The following is a 23,527-nucleotide window of genomic DNA, read 5'->3' on the forward strand; positions in this document are numbered from 1 at the left end:
GGGGCTCTTCCATTCCAGTACCAGTGTGTTTAAACCGTCATGTTACACTGCTTTAACCTGTGATACAGTTACAGTGATTCAAAAGCTGTCACAGATCAGCACTAAGAAAAATTTGATTTCAGGAAAAGGTCTGCCTGGCCAAGGAACAGCAAAATCCTTCAAGAGCTGAACCTGCAGAGTCCAGAGCTGTCAATGGCATTTAGTTGGGAACGACAGAAGATGGTAGCCAGTGGCTCAGGATGTGACCAATCATCTTTACAGACGAAAAGACTTTGGGTTTTGGCTGGAGCAAGTGATTTGAACAACACAAGCACACAATGGAAAAACAAAAGGCCCTTCAGAGGTCCCAGGTACTCTAGCAACCTCGGTTATGTTGGTCAATACAGGACAGTTTTCTAGTCCATGATTCTGCTGCTAATTCCACATAGGAAAATAAAACTAAAATCCCATTCCTGTACCAGACCTCTGGGGTAAGACACTCCTTAGGCTGCAGACTTCTGCCACACATCCCAACGTGCACACCCGACACAGCAGTGTCAGGGCCACCAAGGCACTTGTCTGAATTACATCCCTGGGGTTAAGGCTTTATTTAAGAGATGCTTTGCTGGACCTGTACCTCCTGACCAAGTTTCCACCCGACACTTTATGTTGGCTTTATATGTCATAAAGAAACAGGAAAAGGCTCTAAGCCTGAGAAATTTCAATCTTTTCCAAAGAAAATAGATAGTAAAAAGCATTAGCCCAATTTTAAAGCTCTTAATTCTCTAGCTTAAGAGATATGTGAAAAACATACAGCTAAAAATGTCACAAGTCTAGTTCCTGATCTAGGTCATCAACCACAGAATCTGAAGTACCTCATAAATAGCATTATCCTATGGTGCTGGATGAAACCTCAGACATAACGATATAAATAACACAACACATGAAACTGAAACACTCCTTTGTCCTCATTCACCTAGAGACTACAGATCCATACATCTGTTACTACCGCAGAGCTTGGAGACCTTCCCCTCACAAGTGCACTAAGCCTCTTACTTTCGTTAAGACACCATCTGATAACTGGAGTTTTGGAATTAGTTTGGGGCCATAAGTAGCACACTGGTTTTTTTAGGGGGAATGAATCCATTTAGGGGAAATTTGAGATGGCTTAATCACCCTATAATCAAAGATGCCCTTTAGTTAATAACATAACAGCATCTTATGCACCTAATTTCCAGAGCTTTTACCATACTATCTTAATTCTCAGGCTTCACATTCAGTGTGACACCATGTTGCATTGTGCCAATTAATATATAGGAGCTGTGTCTTTGTCTAGCAGCAATCTGTCTTACCACCTCTCACACAGACAGAATATTCTTTCCTTCAGTGTACTACAGAGCTCTGTATCTTTGAATTGAACATGGCTGGGATATGAGTGTATTAACCTTACTGGCAATTCCTCTAGAGCAGACAGAACTCTCTAAGTATACCATTATGTTGCACTACGGGAAAATACTTTAGCTCCCACTATTTCAGATGAGCACTGTTTTTATTTTCTTTCAGGATTATATTCTTTTCCCCTTTTCCTACCCACAGGTCTCCATGCTGACAGAGGGAATCTGTCTTGGGAAGAACACCTTTGGTGCAGTGGGCAGAGACAATTGCAGAGTCACAATCTGCTGTTGAAAATGCAGTTAGTGCCACTTCTCCCTGAGCACCTGGAGTTCAGCAACTGTAAAAGCTGAGCTTCACTGCTACAAACTGCACTGCTACCCAAAAGTCATGGTCACCTCCACTACTTTGGCTGCAGCTTCAGGTTTAAGGAGAAGCTGCCCAGGTCCTTGTCCCCTGATCCTGCATTCCTCCAGAGGTCACAGCCCTCAGATCTCCACACATCTACATTTGTAATACTTGCAACCAACGGCACTTGTAGATGCTTCCTAACCCCATTCTGTCAGAGTGATCTGATGGAGCCTAAAGAGGACTTTTAAAACGTGGGATCATTTTGACAGAATGGGATTACAGAGTAGCTAGCCACTCAGAGATGGGAGTAGAGAGCAGATAACTGCCAGCAGATGCTGGTGACAAGAAGCTGAAGAGAGGCTGAGGACGGTAACCTTGTCACCTCTGGGTCCTCTGTAACCAGAACACCCTGACTGCACCCTAAGGCTTTTCCTTGCTGACACATGTTTAGGGCACCACCTGTTTCCCAGCAGTGCAGGCAGCCACAAAACAGCAAGAGGAGGAGGGCAACACCAACAACAGGAACGGAGAGAGGTCTGACTCCTCTCCCAGCCCACAGCTGGCCAAGGCTGTACTGCTCAGAGCCCAGACACCTTGCTGATGCCATGTCCTGGACACAGCCCGCTGACTGGCACCCAGCACAGCGCTCTGCTCCAGGTTCTGGCACGGACTCTGTGCTGCAGTGCCAGGCAGGGAGAAGCTTTAGTCCTGGCTATAGCATGGACATCATGTATGGGCTTAACCCTGGGGCAGACACCCCTCTGAGGAGCTCAAGAGGAGCTGCCCCCCAAAACAGAGGTGCCAGCAGTGCTGCAGGGAGTGGTGATGAGAATTGAGACTGCAATCCTGCTCCTCTCCATCAACGCACAGCCCAACACAGAGGTCTTTTCTCCACTTCATTTCTATCACTTGCACTCACCAGTAACACCCGAGTAAAAGCAGAGTAAATGAACCTGGTTTGTTTTCTTCCCTAAGGTTTCCCACTGATGGGTTTGTCCCTGCCTGTGATAGGAAGGTGGAAGAAGGAGGTTTATTCAGCTACTAGCAGTCTCTTTCAGTCTGGTTTTACACCATTGTAAACTATATTTAACGTTGATAGACTGTTTAACACTCTGTGTTTAATTGTCAGCAGGCCAATCAACAGCTTGTAGTACTTCATTTATGAAGGAAAAACGAGAAGCAAGCATCTGAAAAGCAATTAAAAAGAAAAAGCACTCACGGACTTCAGCTGCCAATAGCTCAGAACTACCCACTTGTTGACTCTAAAGCAGAGGCAATAGCCTTCTATCACCCTCTCCCATTATTTGTTCCAATAAACAATAGACATTCTTGCAGTGGTAGTGACATTGCCATAGCACAGTTATTTTAGAACCGCATCGTTCAATAACAGCAAATCAAATTATGGATTTAATTTTCCTTCACAGACAGCATAGTTACCTCCTTGGCTTTTTCCTTCAAGGCAATAAGCTGGGATCTGTTGAAACCTGAGACAGTCCCAAGGAGTTCCACGCTTTTGTCAAAAGTCTCTGTGTCAATGCATTTCAGTTCCTGAACTGACCAAAAGGCATTTGCTTCTGCTAATTTGATAATTTCAGCTGAAGAAGGAGCTCTGGTTCCCAGACAATCTGGAAAAAAAAGTCAAATAACATGTTTTCTTCAAGGAGATTGAAGAAATCAAAGCAATGCTGAGATTTAAGAGGGTGACAGACTATGAATTCACTACAGCTGATGTGATATTGATAAATTTATTACCTTGTAATAAAAGAATGTCTTTAAATATTTACATTGCTAACATCCTGGATATAAATCTAGAATTTGCCTAACTTGCAAGAAATTGTTTATATTCTTTGTCCTCCAAAGGCAGTGCATGCTGGAAGAAAAACAGGAGCAGACATCTATTTCGGAACAGTCGCAATACGGGAAGCCACAATAAAACTACAATCTGTGTGTGCAGCAAGAGTAACCAACATCCTGCAAGTTTCTTTCAAGTCTAATTCCCTAAAGGCATCAAAATCCAGGTGAGGGCTTATTCTGAGGTAAACCCACCACTGGCTGGGAGCTTTGCTTGAGTGAGAATGAAACACAAATCTTCAGGGTGACCTCAGTGGAAGGCTCCACACAGCTATGTCATCCTTCACCAACAAATGCTGTGGCTGAATAAACTCCTCCACGTTCAAGCAGCACGTACGTGAATCCAGCTCAAGAGGAAAGGAACAGACATGAGAGGTCCTCTTGCTCTGAAATACCCTGACAGAGATGTATGCCTTGTCAGGCTCGCCTGACATTTAAACGAGGTGAAGACAGAAGCTGGCTGTGTCAGCGACGCACAGGGCTTGTTCTTTATGTCAAGCATGTTGTTAAAATGTCAGGATCTGGAGAGGGCTGTTCACTTACAACAGAACTGTTTGGACAGACAAACTCCATTTAAAAAAAATCTTATTTAGGGTCAGGTTCTGGCCCTATGCATGATCAAACAAGACAGTTTCCATTGTGTGTTTTAGCAAATCCTGGTCTTTGTTGGCGTAATCTCCCTCTAATATTGATGGAAAGCAGAAATTAGAATCCTAATGTAGCTGCTTACTGCTCTCTCTCCTGTCACTAATTTAGGAAAACCTTATTAAATAATTATCTAAACCAAATAATCCCTACATGTCTTCAGATACAGTCATTATGAGTAAAAAGCAAGAATTTCACAGATGCTGTGCCTGAGCTAAGCCCCCCCCCAGATAAATAAATTAAAGCTAGGATGTACAAAGTAGATTTGTACTTTGAAAGGAGGCAGTGGAGGGATTTATTTGCATCAAAGGAAGCTGCAGCAGTGGGTAGAACACTGAAAAGATTGAATCTGTTGAGCAAACGAAAACGTTGTTCAGCTTCCACTGTACCAGCTGATGTTCTGCTCCCCCTTTATGCTGCCCTCTCCAGCAGCTGCATTGTTTCACTTTTCCCTGCTGCAAAAGGTCAGCTTTTCTCATGTAAATACTACCCACCAGACTCAAGGCAGTGCCATTCCCGAGTCCTGAAAACCTAATAATTTGTATTCTTGGAAAAAAGCACTGATTTCATTATTTGAACACACCAGATACATTGGTGTGATTACAGAGGGATGTTCTAATTGGGCTCCTGGCTTTGCTTCCTCTATCCAACAATACGTCACTCTTCCTTCTGCTGTATAATCACATTTAGTTTGATGAAGAACTTATATATATAATATATTACAACATATCAGTTAGTGAGGTACCTAACTTGAATTCTTTTTCCAGCACTGCTGCTGCATTCAGGTAGCATCTTGGACACATGACTCCTGAGTTTTGCCTCATATGCTCCATCTTGCCTTATAAGCACCAGCTTTGTTTTTATCTTGATGCAGACAAAGAAGTAAGGACTCTGTCACTGCTAACTGCCATGTTATTAATAGTAGATCACAAATGGACTGGGAGACATGTAAAGTAGCAGGTCGGTGGCATGAAGAGCATCAGTGTTTTCCTAGAGCCATTTTCATAAACCCCAATTTTCTAGTGATTTACAAACCAGCCATAAAACTTCATTCCTTATTGAAACCACCGTGTGAATTGTGTGGAGTTAAGATGATGTTTGTAACAGAACTTCAATACCACACTTGGACTGCAGAAGGATTTCTTAGACTATAACAAACAATCCTACAATTTTACATCTCCTGGTCTCCAGTTGAGCTCATACACCCCAAGAGAAGAACAAAAAGCCTCCATAGCTGTGGAGCCCCGTTATCCTTTGACAAAGATCATGAGCTTCACTGATAGGTTTATGCTGCTCTTGCAATGCAGGTGAGAGAGCTCTGCAACTGCACTGGACATGAGTTAGTCTGGTTAGAGAAGTCACTGGGATTCACGTTGTTGCAAGCCAGAGGTGTAAAAAAAGCACAGGCAAGGACACAAGCACATGGAAACACCTGATGCTGAGCCTTTAGTTCTACAGCCCATGTCTAAAGAAATAGTTTGTGATCCCATGGCTCGTTGAAGGAAGAGTGAATTTCATACACACAGCCAGAGTAACACTCCTCTATTCTCCCACCTCAAGCCTGCTGTTTTAGAGCACAACAATTGTGTGTTGACTCCTCTGAGCAGCAGAGGTCATGCTATTTTTCCCAGCTATGCAAAAATGCAGCTCTGTAACACGCCCTCTGCCTCTCTGTATATGAACAGAGGATTATCAGGAGCAAGATCATTCCCAAGACATGCAGTCCTCATTCAGAGCCGCTGATGGATTCCCATGGTGGCTCAGGGCTTGCTGAGAGCTTGGATCTCTATTCTCTTCGGCACAGAACCAATGGGGAGACATCCAAAGGCCAAAGCAGACAGTCCTGAACTCCCTGAAATTTTGGGGGTCTAAAATCCTGTCTGTTCTTCCAAAAGCCTCACCCACAGCAGGGATGCTTTCCACAACCTGAAACGTCTGCCTGGGTGAATTTCAAGTCAGCGAAAGAACACAGCTATTGTACCAACAGAATATGGCCAAATATGTGCCTTATATAAAGCAAAAAATCCGTTTGTCACCTGAGATACTCAAAGATTAGCTTGCTAATTAAAATACCTCTTAGATTACAACAAACTGTCCATTTGGACAGACAAAACACAGTGCCACCAATGTCAGATTTAAGAACAGCCAAGTCAACATATGCTCATGTCTGGCAAAGGATTACTACATGCAATCCTTGGACATAGCAGTAACTTGTCACCTTCACGGCTTTTTAATTCAAGGATTTTCAGCTAGATTACAGAGGAAATTAAAAATAAATTACAAGAAAAAGGAAAAATAAAACAAACCCCTCTAATTCTAATAATTCATCTTTTCTTTTGTGCACTCAGGCACATTCCAGGGGATGCTTAAGCATGCAATCCTGTAATGAAATTAAGTGCTGCAGCAACCGGTCAGTACATCAGCCCACAGGCAACAGAATGAAGACACTCAGGTTTTGGGGTTTTTTTGCTAAATGTCTGAACCTCTACATTACTCACTGCTTTACATTTTATTGTCCAGCTTCTCAGAATGTATTTGATGACAAAATGAAACCAAAAGTCTGTTTGAACTGTACTGTCCCGGCCCAACATGGCACCATTGTAACTGTGGCACTTTGCAGAGACAGAGGGTGAAATACTGACCAGGTCTGGTGAGAGGTGGTTCGGTGTTGGCAGTGGACAGAGACTCAAATACAGTTGATAGAAGCTCTTCAGCTGAAGAAATCATCCCAACTGTCTTTGTTATTTGTAAAATGGTATCAGGGAACTTCAAAAGAAAGAAAGAATAAATGACACTTCTCCCTTTTAAAACAAATCAGTTTGCAGAGACGGATTGGTGCAGGCCTCAGCAAAGCAGGGGTTAAGGACAGCTCAGCCTCCTTCCTACCCCTGCAGATGCTTCAGAAGAGGACAGTAAACTGGCTGCTACTGAAAGGTCAACACAGCATATGTTTCAGGGGACAAAAATTAGAAACAAGGCAGTGATATTCTCTCTTGCACGTCCTCCCAGCTTCTGGCACCAGTTGAGCACTGCCTGTCTGGAGGCTGCACCCAGACCCTCCTGTAGCAATGAGTTCCCCCATGTCCATACATGCAGTATGGAAAGCACTTTGTTTCATTTGTTTTATGTTTGCCAGAGAAGTGTAAGAATTGACAATTAAATTATGAGAAATAACTTGAACCTGTTCACCTTTTTTAGGCTTTTTTTTAACCTCCTCCCTGCACCCAGCCAGACACCTTCCCTTCAGTTGAAGGCTCCTGTTCTGTTTGGTCAAGTATAAGCATTATCTCCTGAATGAAAGTTGCTGACTGTGCTCACATATTTCTGCTGAAGAATGAATTCCTCATTCTAGCACATAAAAATATAAAATTATAAGAACTAAAGAGGGCAAAGAAACAACAAAGTGCAATGCTGAGGCTATCAGTTATTGTTATGTGTGCTACGCTGGCCCTAGGGCAAAGGACCACATGAGTAAATGCTAATTTGATCAGTATGATCCCATGATTAACAGGATAAGAAACATAACTTTTATGGTTGGAAGGCAAGGGAATGGAGGAAACGACACTGCAAGGTGTAAAGTACTAAAAAGGTTTGAGTCTGAATCACTATAAATGCAGCTTTTTTTTTTTTCCCAACATGGCAATGCACAATGAACACTGAATGTGTGCAAATAATTGTTTACATTGCATTTACTTTCAAGAAGAAATCTCAGAAATGTTGATGGAGTCAAGAACATGTGAAACATGAACACGTGGATCCTTGCCAAGAGAACTCTTTACCTAGTTTGGCATTGGGGTTACATAATTTAGACTGCATTCTGACATTCACAAATTCAAATTCCTACATTATCTTTCACAAATTAAAAAATTAATTAAAACATACCTTTTCTGCAAGGATGTTTAATTCCCCTTTTGACAGCAGAGCTATGAATGGTCCAACATCTAATGATGTTTCAGCTGTCCAGTTGCTTGGGGAGCTGGAGAAATATTTTGGAAAATTATATTAATGAAGAAAGTTTGCAATCAAAACTACACTAAAACTTCAGAACTTGTCTTATCCTGTATCATACAGGAAACACAAACACTTCTATGCCATTGTGATTGTTCATGCTTATTAGCATTGAATTGGATTTTCTCATCTCCCTGTGATACACCAGGCATTGATGGAATTCTCGGTACATTCAGAGAAAGCCTTTGAACACTGTGGCCAGGGAGATGTCTCTCTCTGTCACCAGTCATTGTTAGCACTCAGTGTTCAAGCAAGGAGAAGTAATTCAGTTTTTAAAAGAAAATTTACCATTTTATATCCGATTCATACCACAGTAGTTGTCTGCAAAGTGATACCACTTGAGAGGAAGAGAAGTTGAAACCTCATGACCAAACCTGAAGCCATCCTTTTTACAAGAATCTTATCCTAAGGACTGGTGTGGCTAATATTTCAAGCAGGCAATGCTTGCCAGTACTTGCTTATACATGTAAAACAAGCTTTCTCTATTCTATTATTTAGCTACTTTCAAGTGCACAGGGGCTGGTTTTCATTGGTCTTGGGCAACTATAACTCTCCCTGGTTTCAGCAGGAGCTGTGAGTGCTCAACACTTCTGAGAAGGGTCCATACACACTTGGGACAGGTTTCCCCTCATTCTGAAAAGATCAGAGTTCACTAAACAACTTCAGAAATAACTCTGTGTGGTACCAGTCTGCTGCTAATGGTGCCTTTTGGAAACTAAAGGTTAGAAAAATAAAACACATAGGTGATGGGCTGAAGATTTAAATCCAATCCAGCTCTGTATTGCTACTGTCTGCTATTTCATTCACCTGCCATGTCAGGAGTTATGGAAGGCAGATCTAATGCCTTGGAGAACCACATCTAATGACACCTCTGTCATTTCTGTATGAGACATCAATTCTATGATAGGTAGCACATCTCCTGAAATCCATTGCTAAATTATTCGCAGGAATTTCAGGTCTTCAAAATTAAATCCAGGTTCAGCTCTGAGTGGTTCTGGTTGTTTCAATGTATGTAGCTGTACTGGCCTGTTTGTTTGACACAAATCTGATAGATGTTGGCCAACCCAGTTTGTGTGGGACAGAAGAAGCACCTGGATAAACCATTTTCAGCCTGAGAGAACCTTAAGGTGATGGTGGTACCAAATCTGTCACTAGTGTATGTTCTTACAGAAAACTTCATTTGGTTTGTTGCTCCACTACAATGACATTTGACTTGACAAATATGTTCTAAATAAAATAAAACAAAATAAAATAAGGTATTCTTTAGCATTGTGTGCCATGATTCAATAAAATGGATCTGTATTAAGATTAATGCAGGGAGAGGATCGGGTGGAAATACATCTATTCCATTACCAGCAAAATGCTGACTAGGAGAGAGCTGAATGAATAACTAAAATGATGAAGTGGATCAAGTGACAGAGTTTGGGGCTGAAGGGATGGTTAGAGACTGAGCAGTGTCCCTTTTCAAACACACCATACTTCTGAGAGACAATGCAAGAGAGAAACAGTATATTCTTGCTAGATAGAGGACAGCTTTGGTTTTTGCATGACTGCTACAGCAATGTGGTTTCAATCAGCCTCCTAATCAGAGTCATTAATGACATCTAACATGCTGTCCGCTTTGCTGCTTCAAGTTGATTGACCTTTATATCCCTCTGCTTCTTTTCCAGCTCTCTCCCATTGCCACAGGTGCTTGCAGTGGTGTTTATCTCCCTTCTCACACCAGCACACTGGGTATCCCATTTACATTTTCCCATTCTTTGCATTCCTGAGCTCTTCTTTACCTATGACACCCTTTGCCACACCAGACAGTCCTCTTGCCTGCCCCTCCTCAAACATAACACTTTCCCTCCTTTTTCTCTGGGACTGGAATCACACAGTGTGTCCCTGGGGTTGTGTTTTGTTCCACTGTTATCACATTACACACAAGAACAGAAATGTCATTCTAGTGGACAGAAAGCCCATGCTCGGCCCCTGACAGAAGCTGCTTTGTGTTTTCCCTTGCAGTTCTGTCTGGGCAAAGCCAACGGGTGGTATTTACATGGCTTCACCGTGAGCACAGGCAAGGAGGTGTATCTAATACCTTACCCATATAACTCGAGGAGTTTGTATTTAATTTCAGTCTTCTGCTCGTGGCTGAGCTGCTGGCAGAGTTTGAGCTGCTGAAGGGCTGAGGCCATTGCCTTCAGGGACACTTTGCCATGTAGAAAGGCTGGAGGTAAGTGGCAGATTAGATTTCCAAGTAGGTCAACATCATATTCATCAGCAATGGAGCCGTTCTGAAGCAAGAAGCATTTACCTTGTTAGCAGAGCTAATCTTGGCTCTTGCCCTGTACCACTCAACTGCATCACAACACATTTAAGCCCTGTGATCCTTCAGGGAACAAAGACTCAACGGTTTGCACTGGCAACTTAATCTTCAGTTTCTGCTGAGACTACCTTATGCTTTTTGCTTTTGCCAATGCAATCAGTGCTATTTGATAAGCACCTGTCAGAGCTTTCAGTGTATTCTTTATTCTATCTTGAAGCACACGTTGAAGAAATAAAAGTCAATCTCCTGCTGCAATCTCTCCATCCAGGTGACCACCCAACACCTGCAGAGGTGGTGCAGTTCTGCCTGGCAGCTCTAGCTGTCAGCAGGCTTAGCTCCGAGGGGTTTCTTGAGCAGCTGCCAAAACACTGGGGATTATAGGGCTGGTTAGTATGTATAAGGACATGAATATTCACAGCTACATCAAACAACTATTTTCCCCTAAAAACTGGTGACTGCTGCAGCTCCCAGACAGCAGAAGTCACAAAATCCTCCTGGTACCACCACCTTTCCCATGGAGCTTCCCGAGCCTCACCCAGCTCTACAGAGCCAGCACCGCTTCAGCAAGGGGGAACAGCTCCAGGTACAGATGGCTGTTGTGGGTTTGACTGGCAAGGCACTCCGTGAGTGTTGTGATGTGTTCTCATGAAATTGCAGCCTTAAAGTACCTGAAGGGAGCTTATAAACAGGAGGGGAATCAACTTTTTAAAAGGGTAGATAATGGCAGGACAAGGGGGATGGATTGAAGGAAGGTTTAAATTAGATATTAGGTGGGAAGTTTTTTACAGAGAGAGTGGTGAGGGGCTGGAACAGGCTGCCCAGAGAGGGGGTGGATGCCCCATTCCTGGGGCTGTTCAAGGCCAGGTTGGATGGGGCCCTGGGCAACCTTGTGTAGCTCCAGGCCTGGAGGTTGGTGGCCCTGCCTGTGGCAGAGGGTTGGAGCTCTGTGATCCTTGGGGTCCCTTCCAACCCAGACCAGTCTGTGATTCTGTGATTCTATGAAATGCCATTGCTGGTCACACTGAACTGACTGGGACAACCTGAGCCTCCCCAGGAAGGAAGACACAGAGCAGGAGAGCTTGTGTCTCAGGTTGCTGTCTGTACAGAAGAGACCACGAGCCTGGGCATGTGGACCAGAGAGTACAAGTAGGCAGGATAACTCTGTGATGCACCACATGACAAAAAAGGAAGAGAAAACTACTCAACCACTCTCACTTAGTTTGGAATTGTCAGTGGCTAATTACAGATTGCTTTTTCTGCAGCTCCCCCTCCCCTGCTGACCCTTTCTAGCCACACATACCAAACACTCCTGTATTTTTTGCAGGACAGCGTTCCTTTTGTGAAGGTTTGGATTCAAAAGGTGCAATTCTGTCTTCCCCAGCCTTTCAATGAAAGGGACACACAAAGGGCCTGAGACATACTCCAGGTACTCAGTCCTGCAGAAAGAATTCAGACAGCCTCAGAATATAAACCTGACCCTCATACACCCATAACCACACCCTTAAAATATGTGTTGATTGAAAAATTTAGAGACAAGTCTGAGCTTGAAAAATTGTGAACCAGACAGGACAGAAAAGCTACAATCAATCCACACCTTACTTGAACATCTTTTCTTCCAGTTCATCAGCACATCAAAAAAACAATGGCTAAGAGTTATAAATAGCTGCAAGTGGGTGAAGGTGCTCTGAGTTGCTCTAATATCATATGAAATAAGACTGTCTACAGTTCAGAAGCTTTCCCTCTTTCTCCTTTTCATTAGGAATAATTCTCTGATGAATGAAGATGTGGTGGGTGAGTTAAGGGCAAGTAGCATTAATGTAGCTTTCCTTTTCATCAAAGCCCAAGACGACCTGACAAATTCACCAAATAATGTTCTTCTCCACCCAGAGTGGCAGGCAGCCTTTGCAAATAGAAATCCCAGAGCTGTGCAAGCCCAGCCTTACTGGGGTTTGTAAGCAGGAGCACTGGCAGCTTCTGATGGCCCTGAACAAACAATGTGCAATTGCTGGCCAAATAACTTAGTGCTGCAGCTTGCAGAAAATCTTGTATTAAGGTCTTTCTATTATTATTTTATTGTTTTTAAGTACAGCAGTGACTTCTCATACTGAATCCTTTTTTTTTTCTTTTTTTCCAGTTTTCCAGGAAAAGACTAGTTCTCATTCCCTTTCATCCCTTTAAGCATGTAGGAAAAAAGAAATAAGGGGAGAAAAGGGGAATTAACAAGTTGCTCAATTCAGGAGTTGCTATCAATGTACAATTTTTTTCTAAGGAAAATATTACTTGGCTATTTATATAATGCAATGTTTTGCTAACTTGAAAAATGTCTTTAAATGCATTGAAGAGTTTGTAACCATGCAGAGCAACATGCTTGGCCAGAACCCAATGGCTTTGTGTTCCATATCCACTCAAAAAAACCCCCCAAATAACCCAAACAAATAAACAAAGCAAATCTCACAACCAAGGGGGAGAGGGAGAAAAAAGAGCAAAAATCCAGCATAAACTACACTAAAGTGGTTTTTGATTTTAAACAATTATGCTCAGTAAAGCCCAACAAATTGAGCCCTTTCCTTTAGATGACTTCAGCAGTAAAAGCTTTTTCATTGCTGCCACATCATTGCACCAAGATTCAGCCTACACACAGAGCGCTTTGAGGGGGCTGATTCCAAGGATGCAAAATACCTGTAATTGTGACCAAAATGGGCTGTCCTGAGACATCAGGTGTTACCAACCTGCACCTGAGACAGATTTTGGGTACAGTCAGTGACTGTTTTTTATAAATTAGCATTTGTTTGAGCCATCAGCTTCCTTAGGACTGAAGAAGTTACTAAAGAAGTGCTCTGAACTGCTACAAACACAGTAACTGAAGCTGTCAGAAGTTGTAACTTACGGGAGCACCAGTAAGAGGAAGGGAGGAATAGAGGCATTGGAGACTTTCCAAAACTTCCAAGCCAGACAATTAACCTAAAAGCAACACAAATCTTTAGACCTTAAGCGTTTGGAAATTTTGAGGCATAATGAAAATATAGTTTCTTTATTACAGTTTATAAATTACCATATATAAAGCTGTGCACATTATCTTCAGAAAACTATTTTCTTTGGCTTTTAAAAGTAGTTTAGAGTTCCTTTGTAGACATTAGAGATGAAATTTTTAAGTGATAAATGAAATTGTCAAAATGCAGTACAGGAACAGATGAATTCACACATAGAAGATTGAAATGGAATATGTTAACAGACAAGCTCACACACAAGATTTTGGGGAAAAAAAAAGATATAAAAAGAAAATAGAATGCACCATCTCTAAGTTACCCACAGTTTGGATATTGGGTAGTATGTTCATGTACACAAAGTCTTTGCTTCTTTGTTTGTTTTTTTTTGTTTTACCTGATAGGGAGAAAGCAGATGAAGATTCTTTTCAAAGAATTTGTAAGTGTTTAAGAAAAGGTCTGTGCCCATACTTTCAATGTGTCGACAAGTTACTCCTTTCACAAGCTGTCCTGTGCTGATAGGGAAAGCAAAGTTCAGTTTCTGAATATTTGAGGAGGTTGTAGTCCTAAACCCCCACTACCACTGGTCTCTCCCTTTCCCTTCTCTTGTAATCCAAAGGAAGGTGAAAGTGAAAATGTAATCACATTGAAAAATATTGACTGAACCTTAAAACCAAAACCTCTGCAATGCTTTAATCCAATTTTTGGATTTGGAGACCCTTTTTAATGAGGAAGGTGAATTATCCTATGGTACCAAGTGAGTAAGTATAAGGCAGTACAAAATAACCACACAGCATTCACGTTTACCCCCACATCACTCTCATCAGAAAACTATACTTAACCTCCCTTTCAAGAGAGACTATTATCCATACCTCAGCAGGTCAACAGGAGAGCTTTTCTTTGACAGTAGTTCATACAGATACAAAGCCTGGAATAAAACCCACCACATTTAAAGTTAAGCTTAGGTAATTCAGCTGTAAGAGCACTCACTACTGTGAGGTTTTTCTATGCTTAAGTCTCTTCTGTATTCTAAAGGTGTTTCTATGGCCCAGTTTGTCCAACCAAAACATTTAGAATCCAGTGCTGAATTTCTTCTTCACAAGACAAGACATCACTGGCTACAGGACAATGTTAAACCTGTTCATGGCACACAGCCACAGAATAATTCAGGTTTGAGGGAACCTCTGGAGATTATCTGGTCCAACGTCACCTCTCTCTGGAAAGAGCCAAAGGGCTGACTGTACCTGCAAATGTCTAGTGTCCAGTACTGGAGAGAGAAAACCTATGTGGCAGAATTCTGAAGGCTTTTAAACTCAGGATATTAATGCCTCCCTTTCTATCTCATAATGCTGCCTAGGCTCTAAGTGACCTTTACATCAGGATATATTTGAGGCAGTTCCTTCCTTTTAACTGTGTTATTTGAAAACATATGCATTACAACCCTTTTCCTATTGTCCCATCATACTAAATTGCAGTGGAATGGGAACTACAAGATAATTTTTACCTGGCTTCTTCTTAGTTCTTTTTCTTTCATCATTGAAGAATTATATCCAGTCTGCTTCCATAAATCAAAAAGAGATATTTCTTTAAAGAAAGCTCCTTGTATATCTTTGACTGATGAAGAAAAATCTCCAGATGCAGCTATCTAAAAAGAGGAACAGATAAATACATGGCATTTCAGAATGGATGCCCAGATTTACAGGATTTGCCCTTCTTTCTGTTCTGTGTAATATTTCTCTTAAGAAGATAAAGGAAAAACATGACAGTATTAAAAATGCCACAGGACTAAGCAAGAGCCAGCCCTCAAAATGTACTTTGTGTTCAGAAAAAACACTGGAGATACTAACCAGTGAGCTACAACACATATCTCAGTGACAACATTTTAAATCACACTCTGTGTAACCAGTTATTGTGCTCTTCTGCAGAAAGAGCCTGCTACACACTCAAGTTAATAATCACCTTCCTGAGGATCCCTTGCTGTTGTGCAGGCAACAAGTCAGGTAAGTATTGGGATGTTGCACCTCGAATAACCTGAGAAAGCTCCTTTGGGTTCATGCTGTAGAGTGACTGGGTGCTGACACCAGTTACCAATGCTCCCATTTGACTAACATTATAAAACGATAGAACCTGTGGAGGAAACAGCACAAACAGAATGGTTTCTGGCTTGACAACAGCAGATACATTTAAAAGCAAAAGATAATAAATAAATCAGAACTATTATTCTTGACTACTTAACACATTTCTTGCCTGGAGATGCACTTTCCTCAGATTTCTTTCAATTCAGACCTGACTGCACAGGGAACAAATGTGACAATTGTCTCAGGCTCCCTGTTCTGTAACTTCAGAGAGGCCCCCGATTCCTTCCATTACATTGTAGAGTAATATATAGCCTGGGCTCTCTGATGATTCAAATTCTGCCTAGGGCAGTGATACAGACCAATTAACATATACAGCTGCCAAATGCAAATAGTCTTTCTATCAGCAGAGAACCATTTCGGGAGGTACAGTCTGGGGTGTTTCTATTTAACTTAAACAACAATTTCAGACTAATAGCAGTACTAAAAAGAAGTTTTGTACTGAACTTTTCAAAATCTATGGTTATCACTGAGAAAAAGCCATTTCACTTTTAAAAACAGAAGGTAGGAGACCTGTTACCAGAGGTACCTTTTCAGAAGAGACATATTTACTGGATAAAATCATAACTTGGCTTTTTGCCCACCCAGAGACTTGGTTTAATGTTGCAATAGCATTATGCACTGCTTCAGGTGACAAAGATTCCAGCTGACTTGAAGTCAGCCCAACCACGGCATCAGACAGAGACCCAAGGATATCATTCAGTGTCTGGTTTTGCATGGCAATGCTCAGGAGTTGAGATTTGAGCTGAAAGGAAAAGAAAAAAAAAGCAGATGGAAAATAAAAATCTGCCAAGAACTAATTCTCATTTTCACCCAAAACTTTAGCTGGAGTTTCTGGAATAGGCATTGGCAAGTATTTATTGACCACACACTTCATAAAAATTCAAAAATAGAACCACAGTTGTCAAAGGAATATGGAACAGGAGGAAACAGAATGAGAAAAGACTTAGCAGTGTGCAACCCCCTCCCCCAGTAGGCTTTTATTCATCACATTATACGATCGAGAACTAGTTTCACTTATTTCCTGGATCCCAGTCATTTTTCACTATTTTCTTTCCAAATTCCAGGAGAAAGTCCCTCCTCCTCTGCTTTCAGGATTAGGTTATGCAAGAAGAACGAGCACTGCACCCACCTTCTGAACCTCAGCCTGGTAACCTCTCAATTGATTGCATTTAATCATTTGATGGAGTAAAGCCCGGGCCACAGCAGCATCCATCTGTTCCATGTCATCATAAAAGCAAACCAATAAACCCAGCCTGGTTGGAGAGAAGACAAGACATTAGGTAACTTCTGACATAAAAGGTGTCGCCCTCAGGAAACTGAAATACAGTATGGCATACCCTGCTTGTGCTCAAAACTCAAGTCATTTCTGTCACTAGTGCCTGAAACTGCAAACTTTAAACCTCCACACGGCCTGAGATGTGGTATGAGACATACACAGTTATCTGTTCTCAGCTGAACTCTACCCAAACTGCTTGTGCTGTCAAAAATTTAACTTTCCTGGTTCTGTTTGTCCATGGCTGGATTTTCCCAGCTAACAGCTCCACTCCCCTTGGCAGAATTTGCAGTATAATCTCTGCCTTGAAAAGGATGGAGGGCCAAGTAAGCCTCTAGAAGTGACTTGCTGAGTTCTTATCTGGATTGATTGGATGTTTTGAACTCTAAATGCTGCTTGGGTTTCACAAGCAACATAACTCATTCACGTGTCAGGGCAGCAGCTAGAGCATTACACAGTCTCTTTAGTTTTTCAGGTTTAAACAAAGCTTGCTGTCATTTCACACCACACACACCACTGGCCCACGGATGGAGACTTGTCCAACTCAAAACTGGCCAGGAGAAACACACTGAGGTTCCTTCACGGCCTTGGTTGAGCCAGCACAGCAGTTTGCAAGGCAGTCAGTGTTGTGAACCAGAGGTGGAGCTCATTTTTCTCCACTTTGTAATATTTAAGTCAGCATTTTCATTACCCTCTGTAGAGCACAGCCAGAGCCATAGCAGAGAGAAGAGCTGTACCCCAAGGGTAAGAGCCTGCTCTGGGTGGCCTTCTGCCTTGTGCTGATTTACTGCCATTCCTGCAGCCCTGCAAAGAAGCTCTGAACCATGTAGAGTTCTCTCTGGACCTTAACTCTATACTGAGGGTGATTAATTTGTTTGTAGGAAGCCTGGATAAGTCCCCTGTCCCTGTAAACTCCTAGCCTTTGCTTTCAAAAGTTACAGAGGACAAGAACCCACACAGATGTGGCCTAAGCCCAGGTTTCTGCTGGGAAGGTCTCAGGCTTTTAGCAATTCAATGATTCAAGCACAGGTAGAGTCCAGGCAATAATGCCCAGATGTGAACTAAATCAACAGTGGACAATGCTGCCCCACTGTCACAAATTCTGTTCCACAGAAAGGCTTAGATTTTAGTTCCTCTATTCCTCAACAACAACCTGCATTGCGTTGTAAGAAAACACTGCTTCAGCAGCCCATCTGAACTCGTGAGACATCACCAAACTAACACACAAATCAAAGAAACATCTATAACTGCATTTTTATAACAAATAATTACCTTCTGATGCATTATTGCATAGCCACTGAGAGCTCTTCCTCTCCTTTGGGATTAGCAGCAATGAATAATACTACTTCTTGAAGTAAAAGTGCATTTAAATCATCAGTATGGTTAAAATGGGTAATATAAAATAAGCGTGTTGTAAAAATGGAATATATTAGGGATTGCAGAGCATGACACTTCTCTCATCTGTGAGAATGTGGCACCTCTCATGAGGAGTAGTAAAATAATTTTTAAGATTTCTGACATTGAAATTTAGAGTGTGGGCATAATTCTCCCCTTGCTTACATCTTTGATGATCAGTGATACTTTATGGAAGTCAGTCAGTTACACTGCAATCATGACAGGAGCTCTGAAGCCATAAAGCATATTCCCCATCAATTTAAAATTCTAGGTATCCCCCAAGGAAACTCCAGACAGCAGTGTCTTGGGACTAAATACATCCATTTACATGACAGTGTAAATGTAAATGTGGAATACAGCACTTTCTTGCAGATACTCACGTTCATGGCATATTTATGAGTGAAAGTGGCTTATTTTGGGCTTTTATTATTTTAAAGTGAGTTTGGTGCTGATTCCACAGCGCTGAAAATGCTGCTTCCAGTGTACACAGATTTAAACGTGGCTCATCTCCACTCTGTGGGACATAAAGAGGGCAGCAGGATGGGCCTTGCACATCTTCCCTTTGCAACCTCCTCAGTGACACCGATGTCAGCTAAGAATCACTTGCAGTCATGGCTGGCATGAGCTAAAATCTCCTCCTTTAACCCCAACTGCAACACGATCTACACAAAACTCCTCCATCTTCTGTGATTTGACCTGTCAAGGCAACTCATGTCTCACTACCCCAAATTTACTTCATTGCTGCACTACACGATGCGGTGGAGCTTTGATTGGGTCCCCCAGATACTGCTGTAATCCTCCTACTAATACTACAGACAACTCCTCATTGCTGAGCAGGACACAAAGCATTAGCTAATTAGGCACACCTCCAAAAATTAATGAAGTAGCAATTCTTCACTGCTGCTAACCAGGGTTGGATTCCAGCCTAGATTTTTTCTCATGGAAGGAAATATGCTACATCAACAACCTCATCAGCTGCTTCTTGCTCCTCTCTTTCTCCTTGCTTCCTTCTTCTCTCCATACACAACCAGGAAAGAAAAAGAAAAGCAGTTTTACCTGTAGATTGTTGAAGTGTTTCTCATATCAAATCCTGAGGAGTTTATTCTTTCCAGGAAAGCTTGTGCAAGCTCTGGTGTGATATCATACACTGTGTCCAACTGCTTTGTTGTGTTGTCAAAGCTAATGAACAGTCTTATCTGATCAGGGCAAAATCATGTGTCAGGATTATGAAACAGTTACAACCAATATGTTTGACATTCTAAATTAATTCACTCCATTCATGTTATAGTGAAGAAGATAGATAGGATAACACAAGTCTTTTTGAAGGCAAAGCTGAGTAAGCAGAGTTTAAGGATCTTCTTTCAAGTACAAGGCACAGGAGTCTGATACAGATTGATAACTACACATTAATGATAGGCACTTCCAAATTCCAAAAAAGAAGAATATTTTGTTGACAAAGGATTTGGATTCACTTTATATTTAAGCAATTAAAATATATAAGCTCTTTTTCATGTTCAAGTATGCATTTGTGTTTATATTGCTTGTGGCTGACATCACTTGACAATGATCCAATCACATTTTGGTACTTACTTCATGAAGACTAATTCTGAGAATTTCTTCCAATGAGAGATGGACCATGTATCTTCCCAAAATCCGTAAGTTTTCTGCACTGACCCAAGAAGTTGATTCATTGAACTCTGTTTTGTACAAAAAAAAAACAATCACAACATTAAGAAAGTAATTATTTTTCAAATATATTGTACCCAGTGCATTGTTATTGGCAAATAATAAGAGTCACCAGCAAATCAGAAAAACCCTTAGCAGTGAGAGTCAGGTTCCCTCCATTAGCTACATTTTAGCCCGACTTCTTATGAGCCCATAGATTTTTTAATGAAAATGAAACTGTGCTTCAAATGTCTCAAATTTTCTCATAGATAAAATGATTCATGTTTTATCTTGTTGAAATAGAAAATGGATAGAGCATGATACAGGGAAAATTAAACCAATAGTATTAAATATGGAGCAGGATTTTTTTCTATTCAGTTTTCCTAATCAAACATATTATTTAAGGACACCAGGAAGGCATGATACTTTGCAACATGTTTTATGTCTTATCTATTATAATGGAGAAAACAAGGAATCATACCTACATGGGAACAGGTTAGCAAAACCCAGCAAGTACTGCAACCAGTAAAAAACGTCAGTCCTTTAAAATTCTCACAAGGATTGAAAAGGAAATCAAGATCCAAATACCCCTGAGAAAAAAGTATTTTGGGGGCGACTTTGAGCCATGGAGATGGTGTTTGCTCCAAAGTGTCATAATGAGGATGCTCAATGTGTGATACCACTGAACACACTCCATAGCAGTGCTGATACTCCCAAGGGTTAAAATCAAGCCATCTGGGGGTTTTGCCCCACTTTGCTCCCTATAAACACCAGGAGCTGAAGAACCTCATTTACACTAAGTGATTTTTTTGAGAACACAGATCTGCTCCCATCAGACCTGCCTGTCAAGCCTCCATTTTCTGAAGGGATCAAGTATGAATGACTATCAAGAGTCCTGAAGGTTATGACAGAAGAGTTAAACAAAAACTATCATAGTGTAAGGATGTTGCTTGTGGCCTTTAGCAAACAGACTCACAGTTACCAACCATGGTGATCCCCAGAACCTGCTGTGTTATTTTTAATTAAGGTACAAAGTTCAGAAGTTAGAGCTCCTTGTCTCTGCAAGGGCATGTGTCACCTCTGAATACCTTGGCATTTTTAATATAGGAAAAGGGATCATTGGCTGAGTGGCAAAGACACTTCTTGAAAGGTTTGACCCTTAATCCACATGTCATCTCCTGCTCAGCCAGTGGTCCAGCTGCAGGGGCTGCCTGACACAGCGAGGAGATGTGGTACAATGCAACAGCCCTCTGTTTCTGCAGGCACAACAGAGGCACAGCAATGAGCTTTGTCACCAAAACCAGCAAGAACACTTCAAAGGTAGCACCACAAATATGAGGTTTCTTCCAAGTTTCTTTCTTGCTGAGCTTCAGCGAGGAAGATGCTGCTTCTGCAGAGGGCTTATCCCTTCCCCAGGTGGTCCCAGTGCTACCCACAATGTTCAAGCGAGTAGATCAGACTACTGCAAGACTCTTCTGTTGTTTCACCCTCTGTGCTGTGACCTGCAGTGTGCAGATGCACCTGGGTGAGCTTTAGACTTCCCAACACGGATGTTGGTAACAGTCCAACACCTGCTCAGGGCTGCTGGGCTCTGCAGCACGTACTACCAGACCGAGCTGGTGAGCAAACCACATCCAGTGCCTTCAGGAGTGGATCTGTTGTATCTGTATGGCTTTGTGTTTGAAGCAGCAAGCAGGACATAAGAAAGGCACAGTAAAAATGGCTGAATTTTTACAAACTGGGGGTTCACTAACATTTCAGACACAACCCAAGATGTCTGATGCCCTGTGATTTTCCCAGGACTGCTGAGTACCACCAGACAAGGGCTGCATCTTTGCTTCCCCTCTGATGCACCAGCAGTAACACCACCTCACAGCAGTGTCATGAACTTCCTCCCCATGACTTCATGGGTTACTCTCATATTTTGAAACAGAAGTTCCAAGAGCCAAATTTAGCTCCAGTAAAGCAAGTGAGTATTTTTCCTTTGGTTTCCAGGAAAAGAGGAAGATCATATGCATCTAGAAGTCTAAAACGGTCCCATGACAGGGCTTCTGGGATGCTGGGTGCAACCAGCTCTGATGTTTCGGTGCCGCTGCCGCTGGACAGCCCCCTCGTGGAGCCTGTCCTGCACTGTCCCAGCTGTGCCACATCTGCTTAAGACATACTGACAAGGCAAACGGATGTGGTAAAATGCATAAAGTCTGAACCAAGTAACTTTGTTGTTACCTTGTCTCTTTTCTGAACGAGTCAGTGCCATGAGCAGTAGAACTGTCACAATGCCCTGCAGATCTTTTGTATTTTTAAACAGTGCCCACGCTGGGCAGTGTATCCTGAGACACAGCTGTGTGCCCAGACTGAAGAGTTCAAGAACACACAGAGTACCTGACAGCTGTATCCTATTTAAGTCTCAGAAAAAAGGACTCGACTACAGAGACTTTGTGTATAGGTCTGTACAGAAGAGGTGAAGAACAAGCACCTTTGGAGAACTACTTCCTGTGAATAACAAATACATCATGTTTACTCTGTTGTGAAGCAAAGTTATTGAAGACAGCTATGCTTAAACACACCTGTGTTAAATCTGAGAAACAATTTCATACCATGGATAGACCTTTAGCTGACTGTTTCTTTCTTATGATAAGAAAGAAGAAAATACTCTGTACATACCAGTCATGTTAGAGGAGTTTTGAAGAACCTGCTTCATCCAGCCATACAGAGCTCTCTGTGTATTTGCTGAGGTTTTGTCATAGAGGTCCTTGAATATGGTTGATCTAAGTGATAAGGGCATATTAGTTCACTAATGAATTAACTGGAAAATAGACTGAGAACACATAGTAATCTCTTTTTAAAAATATATACAGTAAGCAAATGCTACTCAGTAGTAATTGTGTCTGGGAAAGAAATGGCTTACAAGTTTCTGAAAGCATCTCCCTGCAGAAGGTTTGGGAGGCTCCCAACTATGTCAGGTTGGAGATAGTTCACTGTGGACACACGCAAAACCTGGCTTAGGATATCCACGCAGTCCAAGGCACTCAGAGCCAGAAAGCATTTATCCAGTGTTACAAGGAACAAGGTCCTGTTTACTCCTGGGCTTTGAAAAATTCTCTCTCTAGTCTTGTCCCAATCAAGAACAATACTTCCCATTTCCTGCAAGCAAAAAAGGTTAAAACAAATATTCCTTTGGTTAATTTAATATATTGTTCATTGTGAGGCCTGACAAATACACTCCACAAAACCCATGGTGCAAAACGCTGTCTGGTTGCATTACTTGGGATATTTCCTTTCTGGCACTGGCCAGAGATCAGCCTGAATCTTTTGACAAAATCAGAATGAAAACCAGACACACAATTCAAATGGCTGAGGCTATAATGTGTGCTCTCATGGAAGAATTCCTTACTTGGAAAATGAAAGAATACTGGGATTGAGTGGGTGTTATTTCATACATGACACAATACCTAGACACCTCTAGAATAGACCTTTCCCATGCAGCATACTTCTTGCAGCCATTACTGCAAACATCCCCCCAGAAGATGGGGCA

General features: G+C 41.8%; 1 protein-coding gene across 1 annotated transcript in view; it reads right to left on the reverse strand.

Moving 5' to 3' along the window:
• OTOA (otoancorin) overlaps window positions 1-23,527 on the reverse strand; it is a gene marked incomplete at both ends in the record, with an annotated part of 42,452 nt that overhangs the window by 14,793 nt on the left and 4,132 nt on the right. The window contains 16 exons of the mRNA XM_084270940.1: window positions 3,160-3,347; window positions 6,861-6,984; window positions 8,101-8,194; window positions 10,315-10,505; window positions 11,838-11,973; window positions 13,425-13,498; window positions 13,919-14,036; window positions 14,394-14,449; window positions 15,026-15,166; window positions 15,481-15,648; window positions 16,186-16,401; window positions 16,789-16,912; window positions 19,384-19,523; window positions 19,918-20,024; window positions 22,657-22,760; window positions 22,901-23,136. Of these exons, the coding sequence (XP_084127066.1) occupies window positions 3,160-3,347; window positions 6,861-6,984; window positions 8,101-8,194; window positions 10,315-10,505; window positions 11,838-11,973; window positions 13,425-13,498; window positions 13,919-14,036; window positions 14,394-14,449; window positions 15,026-15,166; window positions 15,481-15,648; window positions 16,186-16,401; window positions 16,789-16,912; window positions 19,384-19,523; window positions 19,918-20,024; window positions 22,657-22,760; window positions 22,901-23,136 (2,217 nt within the window). The remainder of the gene's footprint in view (window positions 1-3,159; window positions 3,348-6,860; window positions 6,985-8,100; window positions 8,195-10,314; window positions 10,506-11,837; window positions 11,974-13,424; window positions 13,499-13,918; window positions 14,037-14,393; window positions 14,450-15,025; window positions 15,167-15,480; window positions 15,649-16,185; window positions 16,402-16,788; window positions 16,913-19,383; window positions 19,524-19,917; window positions 20,025-22,656; window positions 22,761-22,900; window positions 23,137-23,527) is intronic.

Source organism: Gallinula chloropus, assembly GCF_964237585.1.
Source record: "Gallinula chloropus genome assembly, chromosome: 15".
In the NCBI taxonomy this organism is placed as follows: Eukaryota; Metazoa; Chordata; class Aves; order Gruiformes; family Rallidae; genus Gallinula; species Gallinula chloropus.